At 44.4% G+C, this 21,992-nt stretch overlaps 1 protein-coding gene across 2 annotated transcripts in view; it reads left to right on the top strand.

Annotated features, from left to right (window-relative positions):
- Positions 1–21,992, top strand: part of LOC134529455 (glutaminase liver isoform, mitochondrial) — a 207,080-nt gene that overhangs the window by 161,590 nt on the left and 23,498 nt on the right. For both annotated transcript variants that reach the window (XM_063363571.1, XM_063363572.1), the window contains one exon: positions 7,981–8,135. In XM_063363571.1, the coding sequence (XP_063219641.1) occupies positions 7,981–8,135 (155 nt within the window). The remainder of the gene's footprint in view (positions 1–7,980; positions 8,136–21,992) is intronic.

Below are 21,992 nucleotides of genomic sequence, written 5' to 3'. Positions count from 1 at the left end.
GTCCACTGCATACATACCTTTTAAATTTATTTATTTTTTGAGCCTTGAGGGGGACTATTTAGTAATACTTTGGAGTTTTAAGAAAGTCAAGGTCATCTAAATGTCTGGCTCCTTACTCGTATGCCTTTTAGGTTTGGGGGGAGGGGGGTGGAGAGGGGGTTTGAGCCTTTATTAAGGTTTTCTTAATGGGGTGGGAGTCTCAAGCCAGTTTAGGTATTTTCCAAACAATCGAAATTTTCGGTGAATAAAATGGGACATTTTCCTTCGGAAAGGGAATTGTTCTCTCAAAAAAGGAATTTTTCTTTGAAAACGGAACGCTCCTGGCTCCTGCGCCTGTCCTCGAACTCTTATTATTCATCTACTCATAGTATTAGTTATAGTTAATTATGAACGGCTATGAAACTACAAAATTTTAATGTATTCATACAATTAATATTGGCAAAATCCAATTTAATTTACGTAACGAAATTGTTATCTCCATTATTTAATTATTTATCAGTGGGAACGAACTTCGAAAGATTAATATGCTTGATTTTTAAACTTTAGGTTTTGGTTTCGGTACTCCGTTAGTTCACTGACATATAATGAAGTTATTTCGTAATTTATGTACGGTGATAAAATTAAAAATCGTTTGAAGTTTTTGATGTTAATTTAATACTAAAAGCTGCTAAATTTTTTTATAAGTAGTAAAAATTAACATGTTCATTGTTAGTGTACATGTTTGAGCTTCTGGTTCATTTTTGTAATATGCCGAGATGTTATTTCATTCAAGGTGACGTAACGACAAATCTGACAAGCCAGTGTTAAACTGGGCTCAAAAAAGGATGAGGGAAGAAGGATGCTAGGTAGGTATAAAAGGGGAGAGGATGTGAAAACTAGGGTGCTGGATTCATGATATTAGCACTTGTCGCCTTCTATAAAGTTTCTCGGAATTCATTCATGGTGCCTTTTAATTAATACACCAACATGTAGTTCCAAGGATCTTCCTAGTTATGTGTAGTCTCTGTATGCACAGCCCTGTACATGAAGTTTAGGCGCTGCAGGCTCTACTCTACCCGAGGGTCGAACTTAGGACCTCACTCGCGAGAACCCGTAACACCGTGTACCACGGTAAGGCTCGAAACACCTTTCAGACTCCACTCTACACTTTAGTTTCTTCACCATTTCTGGTACTCTTAGTAACCAAGCAATCCAGCTCTGGACTAACATCAGTTCTCCCTGCACAACCTTCTCATGTCCTCGCATAACGCTATCTGCTCTCTTAACTGACCTTAACTTTGTCAGTATTCTCACAAAGCCTGTGGGACAAACGGAAACACTAGGTTGGCGAGTCTCCGTGCGCGGTCAACGAACAAAGACTTGCTGACTCGACAATTGTACAACATCGTTGCATATACAGAGTTTAGACAAACCAGTCCTCTAAAATTATATTTCCTTACATTAGTGTAAATTTTCTCAATGACACAGTAAAATCTGTAAGTTTTAATAAATATACACATGCATGCATTTGTAAATCTATCTATCTCGAAGTAAAAATGCTGTTAACAGTTATGACACATTTACCAAACCAGAGCAATTGTAATTTTACAGTTTTGATAGTACTTTTATTTGAGAACAAGGGTAAAAAAAATACCAACACATTTTCACCATCCTTGTTGACTTTCTCAATATTTGCCAAAAAGGGAAATCTTAAGGTTGCAATGTAAGGAAACATTAGTTTAAAAATGGTCAATTTTAATGCACTCAGAAACAGGATACATGCAAGTAACTTTAAGAAAAACAATATATAACGACTAAAATGTCGTTCAGCATAACAATAAATATGTATGACCAAAATCTTATTATCCATGGAAGAGGGGTTTCTTCTCTCAAATTTAAATCAACACTATAAGGGGGTATAGTAAGTTTTCTATTCAGCAGGGCAGACAGGTGGTGCAATTCTCACAAACATCACACAAGTTTACAAAACCACGTCCCTTTCAAGACCTTATTAAATAATCCCCTCTGCAGCACTGCACTATCTATCAGGTACAAAGTTAAACAATCACTTATTCTAGTGGGGTTTCACACCATTACCTGCATACCATTAACCTTATATGTAGTGCCCTGCACTTGCCCTTCTTATAACTTATTAAAGTTGACACTATTTTATTACACGTTTAGAAATACCTCTCAGAGTAACATATAACTACATGGAATATGCTTTACTGTTCACTTGGCCTTCTCGGTATTATTTAGTATAAGAATATCAATATTACATAATTTTATAAATATTTTTATAAACACTCAGCAATTCATCTCAGGTGATTTAAAACATATTATATTACTCTAGAAATTTTAAATATAAGAAATGCATTAATCACCACTATAAATATTTAATCATTCCCTCAATAATCTACTAATAGATTGAGCTGTAATTCAAAAAGGTTAATATGTCTATAACAACAGAATAATATCTCCAAAAATATAATAAAAATATATAAAAAACTTAACCAAATACTATGATCATTACTCATGCCACAATATTTCAGAAGGTACTTTAAGTCAAAATTTCATCTCACACCTGGCATTAATTTTACCAGCATTAGTTTGAAACTGGCGGGCGATCGCGGGGTAAACTAAAACAACCAAACCCCTGTACCGCTGTTAGCGTAGAAGCACAGACATTTGGGGGACCTTGTGGTAGACCCCTGCTTGAACCCTATTGCTGTGGAGACATATTCACAAGTGTTACTCCCTGTCGATTCAAGAAATACAGGGCTCAGTAAAGATGTAATGTTGCCATAAAGAAACATGATCCAGGATTTTTTTTTGTTTTAATGACTCTTAAAAAATGTAAACATAAATACTCTGTTAACAAGCTTTCTCTAACGCCAAGGGCGTGACAATATACGTTATAGGCAGACGTGAAGCTACAAAATAGTGCCACTAGAAAGTACAAAAAGATGCACGAAAAAGGTTATGCATTAATCACAAGTAAGGTATTTTAAAACAAGCGAAAAGTCAAACTAGACAAAACGTAAGAACAACATACTGGCAAGAAATAAAAGTGCCAGAATAAGCCACACATAAGTTAACATCAATAACGAGACAACTTTAAATAGCATAAGAATCACAACTCGCGCAAGATAGTGCGCAGGCGCGGAAGGGGAAAAGGAGGAGAAGCGACACATCACCAACGAACTCTACGTATCTCGGCACGCAATTTGAATCTTGATGTCCACCTGCCTCTCTGCTGGTTCAATTTGTACCCTTATATTATAGGTAGGCCTATAGCAGCTCACACATCAACAACTTTTACTAAAGCAACTTTTAACCAAATTCAAAGTGACTCAATATTTAAAATAAATTTATATGCTTACTTGGTTTACATTATTTATCGACACATTTTGATCTGTTAATATTACCAATTCAGCTCGTGATAATGTTCCAATTCAAAAATTTTGTTTTGCTCAGAAAGGTTAGGTTTCTACTTTACAACCTCTATCCTTTTGTGTTCAGGTTAAACATTCTAACATAAAGTACAAGGCACGAACGAACTTGACCACCAAGCTTGTAACTATTAGCTGTGTCGTTAGTCACACTTGATGTGTGTATTGCATATCCATTCCTTGCCCAGTGTGTGTATTGCATGATCATTGCATGTCCAGTGGTTGTAAGGTATTCCAAGTATCCAAAAATTAGACTTCGATGGTAGGAACAGTGACAACGTATTTATTTCGTTGGACAGGTATCGTGTATAGAGTGGTTTTTCGTAGAGAGAATGATTAATAAACTTCATGAAAGGATGTAACTCTATCGAGTCACTTAATAGACGTTAAATTTGATGATTTCTTAGAATTTTATTCCAAATTTCTAGGTTAATTATTACGAATATCCAAGATAGTGACCAGTGGTAATTATCGGTTTATAGGAGGCTGGTAGACGAGTAACCTAAGCTAGTTTTAGGGTTTTCGCAATATTTTATTGAATTAATAATTTTTGAAGCAAAAAATTACCTTTTTTTGCATCGTCCACGTATCGAACCGAGGAAGGATATCGAATGAATCATTATTATATTAATAAGTGATTTTTTGATACATTTTTGATCTCTCCCCGAATTTATAGCTTAATAAATACAGATTTTCAAGATGGTGGCCAAAATGGCCGATAATATGGTGGGCGCTCTGGCAATAATTAATTACTGCACTCTAGCAGATAAAAATTAAAACAATATGTCGGACTCAAGATGGTGGCATCCAGCAGACGAAAACCAGATGGCTGTCATGACATCATACTGGCCTATGTAATATCTACCTTGGATTTAGTGTTGGGAGGTGTGTCTGCTGGTGGCTTCTGTGGAGGACGGATCGGTCACCATTTTTAATTGAATGACTTCGCCGGGTTTGAACCGCAGACTCCATGACGTAAGTGATTTTTAATTAAAATTTAGTAAAATTGCATTAAAATATTTTTTACATATTTGTATAGTAATTACAGATTTTAAAGCGGACATGACCATAATCCAAGATGGCGGAATAATCTATTACTAATTTTATAATTACATTTTTATAAATTTTAAATTTTATCCTAATTTTTACAATAATAATTACAGGCTTTAAAGATGGCGACCATAACGATAATTGCAACAATGACGTTGCAATTAAAAATGCCTGCCATGACATCCTATTAGTATAAGTCAAATGCCCTCGAAGGTTTATTGGAGGCTTGTAGATGAGCAATTGTAGCCACTTTGAGAATTTTTTGTTCTTTTAAAGGCAAAAATTTTTTGAGGCATTTATAATTTCAAATTATTGAATTTTTTACTTGTTTATACCTTCGGAAATGGTATTTTTTCTTTTTTATAAAATATATTGGCGGAATTTCGTTTCTAAAAACTGGAATTTTGGGGAATTTTTGATAAATGTTGGCGAATTTTTGTCATTTTTGGCTATTTTTGCCAAATTTTGAAGGTCAAGGTCATCCAAGATTGCCACCGTGATGTCACAATCCAAGATGGCGGACACCGCCACTGACACCACACACCTACTCCTGTCCCCGGAGCCCCATTCATATACTACTTTCAGGCTAACGAAAAAACCTCGGAAGTTCATATTCATAAATTTTTTAAGTGCCGAGACAATTTATTCTTAAAGAAACTCAGAGAAAGAGTATGGGAAGGAAATTAAATATTTGTAATACACGGTTAGTACATAACCTAATGTGAATATCGTGTGAGTATATATTTTACAGGATACAATTTTGATTTTATTGAATGTGCTTGTATATATTGGAAACACATAAGCAAATAAAACCGAATTGATTAAAAAAAATAGAAAAAGATTACTGCCGATTATGGATAATTCTAACTGACCGAATAGCTTGAGAAAATGGCTTCAAAAATATTGGAGAATTTTTGAGTACTTTCATCAACTTGGTCTTGAGCTTTTTTTTAACTTGGCTCAAAAGTCAGAAAACAATTGCTCGTCGCGTCCGTTAGTCTGTCCGTCCGTCTGGCATTTGTTCGTCAACCTCAGAGTGATTTACAACACTCCGCTCGTCCGTCATAATATTGTTACGATTTTTGTAATCGTTGGGTGGGAAGAACTGGGTTCGTATAGGGATTGCCCAATTTATTCTTTTTTGCACAATTTTATTGACTGCTAATAGTTACAACACTAATACATAATCTTACTTAAAATGCCTACTAAACAATTACTTGCACTCAGTATCTCAAGTCGTTACACACCGCACACCTCGCTGGGCCGCACCCCTCGCACTCTCGTCGTACTCCGTCGTCGTCGTCGCACTCCCTTCGCCGAGGAGCTCACTCCAACTCGCCGAGCCACTCCGTCGCCGCCGTCGCACTTCCCTTCGCCGAGCAACCACCGGAGGCCGGCGTCCAGGCTTATATAGACCCTGGCGCCTTTCTAGAAGTGACGAGCGTAGCTGGGGCCAGTTGCGTCATCCTGTGCCGACCCGACGCCCGAAGCGTCGAGAATGGCATCGGCAGCTCGCGTGATGACCCGCGGAATTTCCACAGGCTGTCCGGCGCCGGGCAGGGCGCCGCGCGGGGAGTGTTTAGGAGGAGAGGGGGAGGGTAGCAACGACCCTTGTAATCCGGGCAGGCACGTGTGGCATGTCTTACGTCAATTGATGACGCATGACATCAGTGACCGTGCGGGGCCGCCAGCCAGCACCGAACCCGGCACGCATCGCGGCCCTGCTTGGGCTTGTAACAATATATTTTTTTCCATTAAAACTCTGCCAACTGTTTAGAAAACTGAATTTTTTGAGAAAATTTAGATTAGTTTGACATTCATGTAAGGTATGCAATTATAACTTATTAAACAGAATTTTTTACTCTTGTATTTATTTCAAAATTTCCAGAGTTACCATGAGTAATTAAAAACACTTCTGTAACTCGGACAATTTTTTTTTGAAAAATGCCTTTAAAATGTGTTCAAACGTATGTTAAAACATAATTAATGAAACTGCTAAAAAATTAAACTGCATCATAGTCTTCTAATAAGTATAATAAGATTTGACAACACAAAACCCAAATTAATATTTGGAAGTTATAATATCATCCGTCCGTCCGTCAAAAGTATGAAGTTATCAAACATTTGACGGATTAAATTTTTGTGACCACCTTATTGGCTACAGGTTACGTGATTGACAGATAGGCGGAGGCAATGAACGATTGTAAATCCAGATATATACTTTTAAAAAATCAAATAGTTCTGAATAATACTATTACAGCTGTATGTATTATTAAAAGCTATTGACAATTTACTATTTTATATTCGTTGAAAACTTAAGACATTAAATTGTCATCTACAGGAGTATTTAGCTACCTATAACCAGGGGCGTAGGAACCGGGTGGTACAGGGGGGACGTGTCCCCCTGAACTTTTTGGGTGGAGGGGAATGTCCCCCCAACTTTCTAGAGCGTGATATTTTTATTTTATAATATTATTATGCCCAACTTTATTTGTAATTTCTTCACTCATCAAATTTTATCTTAAGGAAACAATAATAATTTTAACATCGATGTATCCAATGGTTAGATTCAAAAACTGCTTAAAAAGCGCTATTTTGCACTTTTAAAATCAAAATTTTCCGGTGGAGGACCCCCGGACCCCCCGTCTTAGTAAGAGGGGAATGGGTTTACATGACACCAAAATCATTATTTGTCCCCTCCAACTTTATGAACACAGCTACGCCAATGCTTTTAACGTAGCATACTATTTTCAGTTGGCTCTGTAGATAGCGCACTCTGTTTTCGTATGTTAATTGTATTTTTTTTTTTGTTTTTGTTCTCAAACTATGGTGAGGATAAAGTTCCAATACGTTGCATGACTCGAATATGAGCTTTGAATCGGTAGACATGGGGTTCAGTCTACTATATATTTGGAGGTCCCGTCGCCCTACGCCTATTGTGCATAACCGTGGGACATATAAACAGTATCGTTATTTGATTTTGCTCCTGTGACCGGTCTTACAGTTGAATACTCCTCAGAAAGCAATCCATTTTTAAAGCAATTTTTTTATTGAATGTATAATGTTGAACAGGGCCGTCGAGAGAAAGAGGCAGGAGAAGCAAAATCCGCATGTCCGAGCATAATGGAAGGAGTTGAGTTACGAGATTGTTTTTGATTCATGAGTTTACCCAAAAAATTGGACGAAATTACGTCCGTTGCATATATAATTCTTTGGAAACCGTACAAGTTATGCGATACGCGCATGTCACATTTACATTTATGGCCACGGTAAAGTTTACGAGACAATTATATTTAAGTTGTGAGTTTTGAAAATTTTGCCCATTGGGCAATAGGGAGGAGACCCGATAGAATAATTTTCCCCAGGCTCTTAGTTTCTCTCCATGGCCCTGTTATTGTAGACCATTTACTTAAGCAGCATTTGTTTGGTTTTATTGCATTAAACAGTGTATCACAAAAATTGTACGTGCACATGCTATGATAAGTTTTGAATGTTCCAGGAATTGGTAAGAGAATTCAACTTCCACAGGTATGACAACTTGAAGCACGCCACCAACAAGAAAGACCCACGAAGGCACAAGTATGAGACTAAAGGTCTGAGCATAGTAAACCTTCTTTTCTCAGCATCTTGTGGAGATGTCACGGCTATGAGAAGGTCAAGTATGGTGCACCTTACATTTTTTATATGATCTGAGAGTTTAAAATTGTTTTAGTGCCGTAGCTATTTAACTGATAATTAAAAATTGTTACTAGTTACTATTTTATAAATAATTATGTAACTAACCTATTATAAGGTCAGAGTCCCAGGAAAAAAATAGGTTGGCCTAATCAAATGCCTTTATGCCGTAATTGAAAATATGCGCCCTTTATATATAAATCAAAATGTTGAGGTGGTTGGCACTCCTCCTGTCTTGTATTTTGTCTACTTAATTATTTTCTTCTGGTATTTACACACAAGTGCGATAGCTTTTGGTATGTTGCAATTTTTTTAGTTTTTTATTTTACTTGCTTAAAACAAGAACTGTGCTTATTCGTAAAATAAAATAATTCGTGTTTTTAGCAGTAATATTTTTGTAAGATTGTTATAGCACTTAATTCAGTTGTTCGTGTGCCACCAAAGCAGGGACCTGTGTACCGGAATATGTATGAGAGTGTGCGTGTGGGTGTGCCACCCAGTGCTGTTTCTCATACGAGAATTTCGGCGTGTTTCATGGGACGCGCGAGTGATGCGCATCACGCATGCGCGGAGACCTGGTATGAAGTGGTCGCCGCGAGGCGCAAGAAAGATAATCGTGACACCTGAGTGTGAGCACAAGTCCGAGGAGTGGGGCGTCTGACGTCTGCTGGGGTCTAGACTTCAGGTGCAGAGGAGCTGCACGATCACATGATCGGGGCCAATCACCTGGACTCTGGCTGCGACATCGTGACGGATAAAGTAGGATCAGTCCGTCATTTTGCCCCTAACTCGCCTGAATCAGACTACTGTGTTAAAATATTGCAAGGAAGAAATGTGCTTCCAGTTGACTAGTGCCTAAGCATGGAACTGACATTGTTTGCCGTGGCACGTATTTTTTTGGAAACTATTTAAAAACTACTGGTTACCACTACAACCTCGCATAAACTCAGTTTGCAAATCATACTTTTACATGACCACTGTCACGCTTCTGCGCGCTTGCACCACGAAACAGTTTGCGGCGAGCAGTGAGAGGGATGGCGCGCTCAATGTAAACGAGCCTAGCGCAGTGAACAGTGTAATCGCTGCTGCGGAAACCTGTGTGTCTGAAGTGGGAAGGAGGTGGGTGTGGAGTGCTGACGGGATCTCTACACTAGTTGCGCACCACGAAACAGTTTGCGGCGAGCAGTGAGAGGGATGGCGCGCTCAATGTAAACGAGCCTAGCGCAGTGAACAGTGTAATCGCTGCTGCGGAAACCTGTGTGTCTGAAGTGGGAAGGAGGTGGGTGTGGAGTGCTGACGGGATCTCTACACTAGTTGCGCACCACGAAACAGTTTGCGGCGAGCAGTGAGAGGGATGGCGCGCTCAATGTAAACGAGCCTAGCGCAGTGAACAGTGTAATCGCTGCTGCGGAAACCTGTGTGTCTGAAGTGGGAAGGAGGTGGGTGTGGAGTGCTGACGGGATCTCTACACTATTTGCGCACCACGAAACAGTTTGCGGCGAGCAGTGAGAGGGATGGCGCGCTCAATGTAAACGAGCCTAGCGCAGTGAACAGTGTAATCGCTGCTGCGGAAACCTGTGTGTCTGAAGTGGGAAGGAGGTGGGTGTGGAGTGCTGACGGGATCTCTACACTAGTTGCGCACTACGAAACAGTTAATGAAATTAGACTTTGATATTTATTTATTTTACTCAACACTACAGCCATATCATTGAACAACACTTGATTATTCATCCCAGACCTGTTTGTGCGAAACTAGCAAGTTTGCAGTCACCTTTAACAAACATGCATTTTGTAAACTTTTCGTTTACGAGTCGTTCCGAGGCGCAGTCGTACGGACGTGAAAATGAGTATTTTGGTGGCACACCCAATCGATGATTTAACAAAGGACTTAAGTAAAGACTGCAAGTTTAGATATTAAGTTGCAGCCCGGTGGACTCACGAGTTCGACCAGACTGCAAGCTATTAAGGTGAAAAAAAGTTATTCAGAGAGGTAGGTATGTTGTTTTAAAACAGGATTAACCACTTTCGCAACATTGTCTTTAAATTTATTATTAAATTTATAAGTATCAAATAATGTAAACAAAAATGTTACAGTAAAAATACAAAACTATTAAAAAATACAATACTATCAAACAAGTGGGCTGCGCAGGGCATAAAAAATGAATGCAAAAAAGTGATACAATTTAGGCGAAGTCAAACTGGTATGCCCTAACGCGGAGGTTCGGTGCGACCAGGGGAGAGGTTACACTACCCCGGGAGCGATATTGGCTCGCGCAACAAATAAAGCGAAAGACGTTAAGCTGCAGTTAATTAATGAACTGATGAAAGCTGCGCAACAAAATAAAGCGGCCAATATCGGGGTGGCGGACACAAAGTACAGCAAAATTATCAATACAATAAATCGACATTACGTTTACCAATGGCAATGCAAACCACATACCATGACTGGCAGAACAGCGAGACACAAAGGGAAAGGCCCATAATAGCCCAAAAGGCTCAACAAACAACGTGGCTGGATAAAGTTACTTTACACGGGCGAGACAAAAAAAGGGGCACGGCCACATCGTGCAGGAAGAAAGAAGTTACCGAATACAAGTTACTGTCATCGCTGATACTAACCAGTGCGAACTGCTCCCCTGACCGCAACCGAACGACCCGAGACGAGAGCTCGCAGGCCCTTATAAGCACAAGGGTAGAGGGCGCTGGAGCTGCGGCGGAATAATACACTACAGGGGAATGAGTGGGGAGGCGGAGGGGAAATCTAACCACCGAGAGAGGTACCGGGGAGGGGGAAACGAGGAAGGGAGGGGAAGGAATCGCTCAGCTGTACGGCGACGCAAGAAGCATATGCTTCAACCTCCCCCCCTAAATGTCCCTGCCCAGAGAGTCAACCAAATCGGAAGATTGCGGTGAGGCTGTCGGCATCGAGGCGCCGAGAAGAAGCGAAGAGCAGAGGCGGCCGCAGCGACAGAGACTTCTGTAGCGGAGCGAGGTCAGCCCCTCGCGGTGGGAGGAGCAGCAACCCGCCCGACGAGCAGGTGCGGCAGGCCGCGGGCGCGCAGGGGGCGGCCACACCACACAGCAAGCTGAGTGACGCCGGGCTAGATCGACGAGATGCCTGGGTGTAGACGGAGATGGCGCGGCCAACGGTGACTTTCCCGTGCCTCCACCGCCAGGGACAGGCGGGAGACTCGGACAGGCGTCAGAGACGCAGGAGCAGGCGCCGTCCAGCCAGACCAGCAAGAGCCGCATCAAGCCAGCACTGCCGCGCCGGGCAGAGACCGGCCACCGTCTCACGGAGGCGCGAGAAGCAGCCTTCACGGAATACGGGTGGCAGCCACGGAGCAGGTGGTGGCTGCGCCGACAGTAGCGCAAGGCAGTCGGAGTGTCTCATCAATGGCGGGCCCATGCCAAGGAGACGACCGACACGCAGAGGGCTGGATAGGCATGCAGAACAGCTCCAGCTGTCGGAAGCGAATAGCTCTCTCGGGCAGGCGACCGCGACGCGGCGGGGCGAGAGGGAGCAGACCCAACTCGTAGAGACGTCTCTCGTCGAGGCAGGCAGCAGACGAAGGTGGAAGACCGACACAGCAAGCGAAAGGGAAGGAGGCAGGAACGACGCACCATAACTGAAAAGGGATAACCAGCAGCACCGCGCACACACAAACAACAAACATTGCAATTACCAGTGCACTGGATTTAAATACATTAAAAACAAACATATATAATGTGTAAAAAAATATAAATTCCGGCAGGGCTAATATCAACTAGGCAAAAGAAAATACGTCAAACATCATGCCACATAGGGCTTAACTTGAGACACGTGACATTTTTTTAATTTATTATTAACATTAAGCGACTTCAATAATAGAGTATTAGGGGCTAACAACCTATGAATCACGTAAGGCCCTTCAAAAGGAGCCAACAATTTTACATTTAATTGAGCTGAAAGGTTGGGCAGGACATAACACCGGCACAAAACACGATCTCCAACCTTAAAATCATGGGCTGCTCTGTGTTTATTATAAGCGGAATTAACCTCCTGTCTGGCTTTAGAGAGATTACACGCAACGCTATCAAGAACACGCTCAAGTCCGGCGACGTCCAGGCTGGAGTCCAGCGGCGGCAAGCCCCACTGATTAAGCAAAGGATGATTGAGCTCGCGGCCCAAAAAAGGGATGGAGGGAGGGAACCCGGAAGCAGAATGACAGGCGGAGTTCAGGCCAACATTAATGAAGTCTAAATCAGAGTCCCACAGAGTCTGATCTGAACGATAAAAAGATGTGAGGATGCTTTTAAGGACCTTATTGACTCTCTCCGACTGATTGCCCTGGGGGAAGTAGGCGGAGCTGTAGATAGGCTTAATTGCCCACTCAAAACACATATCCCTATATACGTTCGACTGAAAATAACGGGCGTTGTCAGAGACAATCATGCAAGGGGGACCTAACAACTTCCAGACTTGCTCCCTCAGGGCATTTACAATGGTAGTGGCCTTCATATTTTTCAGTGGTAACAAAACCACGAACTTCGTGAAGATGTCTAACACCACTAACAGGCATACATTGCCCTTTCGGGATCGCGTCATCGGACCAAAAATGTCGATATGAAGAACGTGCCAGGGGGCCACAGGAGGATCAGCAGTATAAAGGCCAATTTTAGAATTACGAGGGGGCATCGCGATTTGACAGTCATGGCAACTGCGTACGTACTTCTGAACGTCTTTGTGTAACTCGGGCCAGAAAGGGTGGGCAAAAATCCTGCGAAACGTCTTGTCTATCCAAAAGTGTCCTCCAATCAGAGATGAGTGAAAATACGCGAGCACCATGGCTCTTTAAGCGGCAGGAACCAAAGCCTTGCGCGCCCTACCTGAAGAGCCAGTAAAAAACAACATTCCCTGCTCAAGTATATACGGGACAGGCTTTTCTGCGGCCAAGTCCTTGCGAATCTGCGCACAAAATGGGTCCTGACTCTGACTCTCCCTAATGTTGCCATAGGACTCAGGAAAAATTTTACAAGAGAATAGACAATTCACAGGAACTAAAGTCGGCTGTTGTGGGACTTCAAATTCCTCAGAGCAGAACATGCGCGAAAGCGCGTCTGCGACAACATTATCGGTACCCTTAATATGATGAATGACAAAACGAAAGCGGGATAATCTAAGTACCCAGCGCCCTAATTTCCCCAGCTGATTCGGGTGATTACAAAGCCAACTAAGGGCCTGGTTGTCGGTGAAGAGATCGAATTCACGGCAATCCAAGTAGCTCTCGAACTTCTCTAGTCCAAATAAACATGCAAGGGCCTCCTTCTCATAGATTCATAATAGTCGCTCCGACTCCGACAGGGACCGGCTCGCGAAGGCAATAGGCCTAAGTTTGCACTCCTCCAGGTGGCCTAAGACAGCGCCTAACGCAATGGATGACGCGTCAACCTGCAGTACGAAACGCCTATCGAAGTCAGGCAAGATGAGAACAGGCGGAAAGGCGATACGGGACTTCAAAGCCTGAAAGGCCTTTTTCTGATCCGCCCCCCAAATGAAAGGCGCATTTTTCTTACGAAGCAAATTCAAGGGCGCACTTAAAGAGGCAAAGTCACAAATGAATCTAGCGAAGTACCCTAACATACCAAGAAACCGTTGGACGCCCTTCAAATTCACAGGTCTGGGGAAATTGACAATGGGAGCAATCTTCTCGGGATCCATAAGTAGGCTACCCTGAGAGATAACAAAGCCCAAGAATTTAACAAAAGTTTTGCCCAAACAAATTTTATCAGGATTAACGGTCAGATTAGCGGTTCTCAAACGAGTGAAAACTTCAGACAAATGACTTAAATGTTCCTCAAAAGTATTACTGTACACAATAATATCGTCGACATAGTTAAAGACGTAGTCGAATTTGAGATCATTCATAAAGTGGTCAAGGACACGACTCAGCGCCTGACTGCCAAAACTGACGCCCATGGGAATTCTATTAAACTGATAGTGTCCAAAAGGGGTTGAAAAAGCAGTGAATTTACGACAGCTAGGATCTAATAAGCACTGGTGAAAGCTTTGGTTTAAATCTATAACAGAAAAATATTTCGCCTTTCCAAGGTGCTGTAAGGCGCTTTCTACAGTCGGCAGGGGATATAAATCGTCCAAAAGGAGCTTACGGTTCAAAGGAATAAAATTATGAACCATCCTCCAGCTGACACCGTCCTTCTTACGAACAAAAAAAGTTGGACAGCTGAAATCGGACGTGGAAGGCGAAATTACCTCAGCTTCTAAGAGCTTGTCGATTATGCTTCGCATCGCCTGTAACTTGGGCGGAGAAACCTTGTGGTATTTACTGCGGACTGGTATTTCGTCCTTCAAGTAGAATTTATAAGGCATGATGTCACACTTTCCCAATTTGGTAGTGATAACATCGGGAAACGAATCAATGAGCCTCGCGATAGCCGCCTTGCGCATGGCCCCGTCCTCGTCACTACAAGCCAAAACAATAGGATTCCCAGACTCAAAGCTCAACGGAACAATAACAGAAGGGGCAAAATCAAAACGGAGCTCATGACGAGCCATGTTCAAAACACAACGGGATTTGCTCAAAACATCAAGACCTAATATGAAATTAGGCGAAATGCCTGGCACCACCACGAACTTCCAGTCCCAGGAAAAATGCTTAATTTTAAAGTGCAGAATATCATATTTATCAGCACGCAACAGGTCGCCATTAGCGACACAGATGTTAACGACGTCATCACACCTGACACGTCGCGCGATGTTAGGAAATTTGTGAATCAAACTCTGAAGGCAGCTGTCACTAATTACAGAGCGAGTGGCCCCAGTATCAACTAAAGCAGGGTAAAAACAGTCCTGAATGGTGACAGGAGCGTAATGCAAATACACTGGGACAGAGGATTTTTTAACAAGCCGACGCAAGCGACCTCTTTTGCGCCCCGTCACTCCCCGTTTCCCGGGCAGTTAGCCCTATAGTGCCCTAAGCCCTTGCATCGAAAACACAGCCTGTCATTGAAATCAATGTGCGGCTTGACGCACTCAGCCGATACATGGCCAAAGGCGCAACAATTTGAGCAGCGCCCGCGCCGATATTCCGGGTCAGGCTGTACTTGACGCACGACCTTCGTCAAGGCCGCGCGCGGCGCAGCAGGAGGATCGGTTACACTCTCCGCGTGGCAGGCTGCCCCGGGCGGGCGGGACAGGCGCTCAGGGTGACGAGTGGTTTTTTTCATAAGAAAATACGTCACCCGAATTAGAAAAGGGCCTCGCCTCAGCATTATCATAGGGCCGTGACGACCTAGACTTCCAGTCCCCCTCTGAGACAGCCCTCGCGTGGCTGTCAGACACAAACACCTGATCTGACGTGCGCGGGGCGGAACTGCGCAGCCTAGAACGCTCTAAGTTCTGAGAGGCGGAAGGAAATTCAGCCTCAATTTAGCAATAGCCGACAAACGGCTTTCAATCTCGCCCCCCCAGACCCGCAACTCACTCAATGACGTAGGCGGAGTCGGCATGCCACAATGTCGCAACACACGAGGCGATAAATTCCCTAAAATTAATTGGATGAATTCTGTCTCAGGAGTGTTAAGTTCTAGGGCGTCAGCATACGCGGTAACAGAACTAACGTACTGAACAACTGACTCATCAGGCCGCTGGAAGCGAAAAACTAAGTCGCGCTTACATGCGTCTAAGACACGCGGCGGACACAATGACCGCACGACAGAGGATTTAAATTTTGGAAAATCTAATCCCTGGACTATGGCTTCAGTAAGGGTATCCACATAAGTCCCCGAACACTTGCTCAGAAGAGCCTTCATAAATGCCTCAGGCGGGACTAAATTCAATTTGGAAACACGCTCAGCAGCGATACAGAAATCCAATACGGACTTAGGCTCATTACCTCCCAGGACTGGCAGGGGTTTCAGGGCCACAAAGAATAACTTCTGGTTAAAGGCATTAGCGGAAGATTCACTTACTTCAGGCGGGGCCCGCGCCGGGGAACTCGCAGGCGGAACGTCACATGCCTCGCGAATAAACTGCACCAGACGATCACGCATTTCCCGCACCGTGTCGGTCGGCAGCGACGAGAGACCATTCTCCTCTAAGTGCTGCACGAGCTCGGCCCGGTGGAGTCGATACACCCACGACACACCAGTGGAGTCCATGTTCATGAAACAGAAAAACAACACTGAACGCTCTCTGAAACAGCAGAGTAGCGCAGAAGTTGCAGCCCGGTGGACTCACGAGTTCGACCAGACTGCAAGCTATTAAGGTGAAAATAAGTTATTCAGAGAGGTAGGTATGTTGTTTTAAAACAGGATTAACCACTTTCGCAACATTGTCTTTAAATTTATTATTAAATTTATAAGTATCAAATAATGTAAACAAAAATGTTACAGTAAAAATACAAAACTATTAAAAAATACAATACTATCAAACAAGTGGGCTGCGCAGGCCATAAAAAATAAATGCAAAAAAGTGATACAATGTAGGCGAAGTCAAACTGGTATGCCCTAACGCGGAGGTTCGGTGCGACCAGGGGAGAGGTTACACTACCCCGGGAGCGATATTGGCTCGCGCAACAAATAAAGCGAAAGACGTTAAGCTGCAGTTAATTAATGAACAGATAAAAGCTGCGCAACAAAATAAAGCGGCCTAAATTGGGGTCGTGGACACAAAGTACAGCAAAATTATCAATGCAATAAATCGACATTACGTTTACCAATGGCAATGCAAACCACATACCATGACTGGCAGAACAGCGAGACACAAAGGGAAAGGCCCATAATAGCCCAAAAGGCTCAACAAACAACGTGGCTGGATAAAGTTACTTTACACGAACGAGACAAAAAAAAGGGGCACGGCCACATCGTGCAGGAAGAAAGACGTTACCGAATACAAGTTACTGTCATCGCTGATACTAACCAGTGCGAACTGCTCCCCTGACCGCAACCGAACGACCCGAGACGAGAGCTCGCAGGCTCTTATAAGCACAAGGGTAGAGGGCGCTGGAGCTGCGGCGGAATAATACACTACAGGGGAATGAGTGGGGAGGCGGAGGGGAAATCTAACCACCGAGAGAGGTACCGGGGAGGGGGAAACGAGGAAGGAAGGGGAAGGAATCGCTCCGCTGTACGGCGACGCAAGAAGCATATGCTTCAACCTCCCCCCCTAAATGTCCCTGCCCAGAGAGTCAACCAAATCGGAAGATTGCGGTGAGGCTGTCGGCATCGAGGCGCCGAGAAGAAGCGAAGAGCAGAGGCGGCCGCAGCGACAGAGACTTCTGTAGCGGAGCGAGGTCAGCCCCTCGCGGTGGGAGGAGCAGCAACCCGCCCGACGAGCAGGTGCGGCAGGCCGCGGGCGCGCAGGGGGCGGCCACACCACACAGCAAGCTGAGTGACGCCGGGCTAGATCGACGAGATGCCTGGGTGTAGACGGAGATGGCGCGGCCAACGTTGACTTCCGCGTGGCTCCACCGCCAGGGACAGGCGGGAGACTCGGACAGGCGTCACAGACGCAGGAGCAGGCGCCGTCCAGCCAGACCAGCAAGAGCCGCATCAAGCCAGTACTGCCGCGCCGGGCAGAGACCGGCCACCGTCTCACGGAGGCGCGAGAAGCAGCCTTCACGGAATACGGGTGGCAGCCACGGAGCAGGCGGTGGCTGCGCCGACAGTAGCGCAAGGCAGTCGGAGTGTCTCATCAATGGCGGGCCCATGCCAAGGAGACTACCGACACACAGATGGCTGGATAGGCATGCAGAACAGCTCCAGCTGGCGGAAACGAATGGCTCTCTCGGGCAGGCGACCGCGACGCGGCGGGGGGAGAGGGAGCAGACCCAACTCGTAGAGACGTCTCTCGGCGAGGCAGGCAGCAGACGAAGGTGGAAGACCGACACAGCAAGCGAAGGGGAAGGAGGCAGGAACTACGCACCAGGACTGAAAAGGGATAGCCAGCAGCACCGCGCACACTCAAACAACAAACATTGCAATTACCAGTGCACTGGATTATAATACATTAAAAACAAACAACATATATAATGTGTAAAAAAATTTAAATGCCGGCAGGGCTAATATCAATTAGGCAAAAGAAAATACGTCAAACATTATGCCACATAGGGCTTAACTTGAGACACGTGACATTTTTTTAATTTATTATTAACATTAAGCGACTTCAATAATAGAGTATTAGGGGCTAACAACCTATGAATCACGTAAGGCCCTTCAAAAGGAGCCAACAATTTTACATTTAATTGAGCTGAAAGGTTGGGCAGGTCATAATCATGGGCTGCTCTGTGTTTATTATAAGCGGTAATAACCTCCTGTCTGGCTTTAGAGAGATTACACGCAACCCTATCAAGAACACGCTCAAGTCCGGCGACGTCCAGGCTGGAGTCCAGCGGCGGCAAGCCCCACTGATTAAGCAAAGGATGATTGAGCTCGCGGCCCAAAAAAGGGATGGAGGGAGGGAACCCGGAAGAAGAATGACAGGCGGAGTTCAGGCCAACATTAATGAAGTCTAAATCAGAGTCCCACAGAGTCTGATCTGAACGATAAAAAGATGTGAGGATGCTTTTAAGGACCTTATTGACTCTCTCCGACTGATTGCCCTGGGGGAAGTAGGCGGAGCTGAAGATAGGCTTAATTGCCCACTAAAAACACATATCCCTATATACGTTCGACTGAAAATAACGGGCGTTGTCAGAGACAATCATGCAAGGGGGACCTAACAACTTCCAGACTTGCTCCCTCAGGGCCTTTACAATGGTAGTGGCCTTCATATTTTTCAGTGGTAACAAAACCACGAACTTCGTGAAGATGTCTAACACCACTAACAGGCATACATTGCCCTTTCGAGATCGCGTCATCGGACCAAAAATGTCGATATGAAGAACATGCCAGGGGGCCACAGGAGGATCAGAAGTATAAAGGCCAATTTTAGAATTACGAGGGGGCTTCGCGATTTGACAGTCATGGCAACTGCGTACGTACTTCTGTACGTCTTTGTGTAACTCGGGCCAGAAGAGGTGGGCAGAAATCCTGCGAATGGTCTTGTCTATCCCCAAGTGTCCTCCAATCAGAGACGAGTGAAAATACGCGAGCACCATGGCTCTTAAAGCGGCAGGAACCAAAGCCTTGCGCGCCCTACCTGAAGAGCCAGTAAAAAACAACATTCCCTGCTCAAGTATATACGGGACAGGCTTTTTTGCGGCCAAGTCCTTGCGAATCTGCGCACAAAATGGGTCCTGACTCTGACTCTCCCTAATGTTGCCATAGGACTCAGGAAAAATTTTACAAGAGAATAGACAATTCACAGGAACTAAAGTCGGCTGTTGTGGGACTTCAAATTCCTCAGAGCAGAACATGCGCGAAAGCGCGTCTGCGACAACATTATCGGTACCCTTAATATGATGAATGACAAAACGAAAGCAGGATAATCTAAGTACCCAGCGCCCTAATTTCCCCAGCTGATGCGGGTGATTACAAAGCCAACTAAGGGCCTGGTTGTCGGTGAAGAGATCGAATTCACGGCAATCCAAGTAGCTCTCGAACTTCTCTAGTCCAAATAAACATGCAAGGGCCTCCATCTCATAGATTCCTAATCGTCGCTCCGACTCCGACAGGGACCGGCTCGCGAAGGCAATAGGCCTAAGTTTTCCCTCCTCCAGGTGGCCTAATACAGCGCCTAACGCAATGGATGACGCGTCAACCTGCAGTACGAAACGCCTATCGAAGTCAGGCAAGATGAGAACAGGCGGAGAGGCGATACGGGACTTCAAAGCCTGAAAGGCCTTTTCCTGATCTGCCCCCTAAATGAAAGGCGCATTTTTCTTACGAAGCAAATTCAAGGGCGCACTTAACGAGGCAAAGTCACAAATGAATCTAGCGAAGTACCCTAACATACCAATAAACCGTTGGACGCCCTTCAAATTCACAGGTCTGGGGAAATTGACAATGGGAGCAATCTTCTCGGGATCCATAAGTAGGCTACCCTGAGAGATAACAAAGCCCAAGAATTTAACAAAAGTTTTGCCCAAACAAATTTTATCAGGATTAACGGTCAGATTAGCGGTTCTCAAACGAGTGAAAACTTCAGACAAATGACTTAAATGTTCCTCAAAAGTATTACTGTACACAATAATATCGTCGACATAGTTAAAGACGTAGTCGAATTTGAGATCATTCATAAAGTGGTCAAGGACACGACTCAGCGCCTGACTGCCAAAACTGACGCCCATGGGAATTCTATTAAACTGATAGTGTCCAAAAGGGGTTGAAAAACCGGTGAATTTACGACAGCTAGGATCTAATAAGCACTGGTGAAAGCTTTGGTTTAAATCTATAACAGAAAAATATTTCGCCTTTTCAAGGTGCTGTAAGGCGCTTTCTACAGTCGGCAGGGGATATAAATCGTCCAAAAGGAGCTTACGGTTCAAAGGAATAAAATTATGAACCATCCTCCAGCTGACACCGTCCTTCTTACGAACAAGAAAAGTTGGACAGCTGAAATCGGACGTGGAAGGCGAAATTACCTCAGCTGCTATGAGCTTGTCGATTATGCTTCGCATCGCCTGTAACTTGGGCGGAGAAACCTTGTGGTATTTACTGCGGACTGGTATTTCGTCCTTCAAGTAGAATTTATAAGGCATGATGTCACACTTTCCCAATTTGGTAGTGATAACATCGGGAAACGAATCAATGAGCCTCGCGATAGCCGCCTTGCGCATGGCCCCGTCCTCGTCACTACAAGCCAAAACAATAGGATTCCCAGACTCAAAGCTCAACGGAACAATAACAGAAGGGGCAAAATCAAAACTGAGCTCGTGACGAGCCATGTTCAAAACACAACGGGATTTGCTCAAAAAATCAAGACCTAATATAAAATTAGGCGAAATGCCTGGCACCACCACGAACTTCCAGTCCCAGGAAAAATGCTTAATTTTAAAGTGCAGAATAACACATTTATCAGCACGCAGCAGGTCGCCATTAGCGACACAGATGTTAACGACGTCATCACACCTGACACGTCGCGCGATGTTAGGAAATTTGTGAATCAAACTCTGAAGGCAGCTGTCACTAATTACAGAGCGAGTGGCCCCAGTATCAACTAAAGCAGGGTAAAAACAGTCCTGAATGGTGACAGGAGCGTAATGCAAATACACTGGGACAGAGGATTTTTTAACAAGCCGACGCAAGCGACCTCTTTTGCGCCCCGTCACTCCCCGTTTCCCGGGCAGTTAGCCCTATAGTGCCCTAAGCCCTTGCATCGAAAACACAGCCTGTCATTGAAATCAATGTGCGGCTTGACGCACTCAGCCGATACATGGCCAAAGGCGCAACAATTTGAGCAGCGCCCGCGCCGATATTCCGGGTCAGGCTGTACTTGACGCACGTCCTTAGTCAAGGCCGCGCGCGGCGCAGCAGGAGGATCGGTTACACTCTCCGCGTGGCAGGCTGCCCCGGGCGGGCGGGACAGGCGCTCAGGGTGACGAGTGGTTTTTTTCATGAGAAAATACGTCACCCGAATTAGAAAATGACCTCGCCTCAGCATTATCATAGGGCCGTGACGACCTAGACTTCCAGTCCCCCTCTGAGACAGACTTCGCGTGGCTGTCAGACACAAACACCTGATCTGACGTGCGCGGGGCGGAACTGCGCAGCCTAGAACGCTCTAAGTTCTGAGAGGCGGAAGGAAATTCAGCCTCATATTTAGCAATAGCCGACAAACGGCTTTCAATCTCGCCCCCCCAGACCCGCAACTCACTCAATGACGTAGGCGGAGTCAGCATGCCACAATGTCGCAACACACGAGGAGATAAATTCCCTAAAATAAATTGGACGAAT

This window comes from Bacillus rossius, chromosome 2, assembly GCF_032445375.1.
Source record: "Bacillus rossius redtenbacheri isolate Brsri chromosome 2, Brsri_v3, whole genome shotgun sequence".
Lineage (NCBI taxonomy): Eukaryota > Metazoa > Arthropoda > Insecta > Phasmatodea > Bacillidae > Bacillus > Bacillus rossius.
The sequence above is the reverse complement of the archived record's forward strand: the minus strand, read 5'-3'. Positions and strand labels throughout refer to the sequence as shown.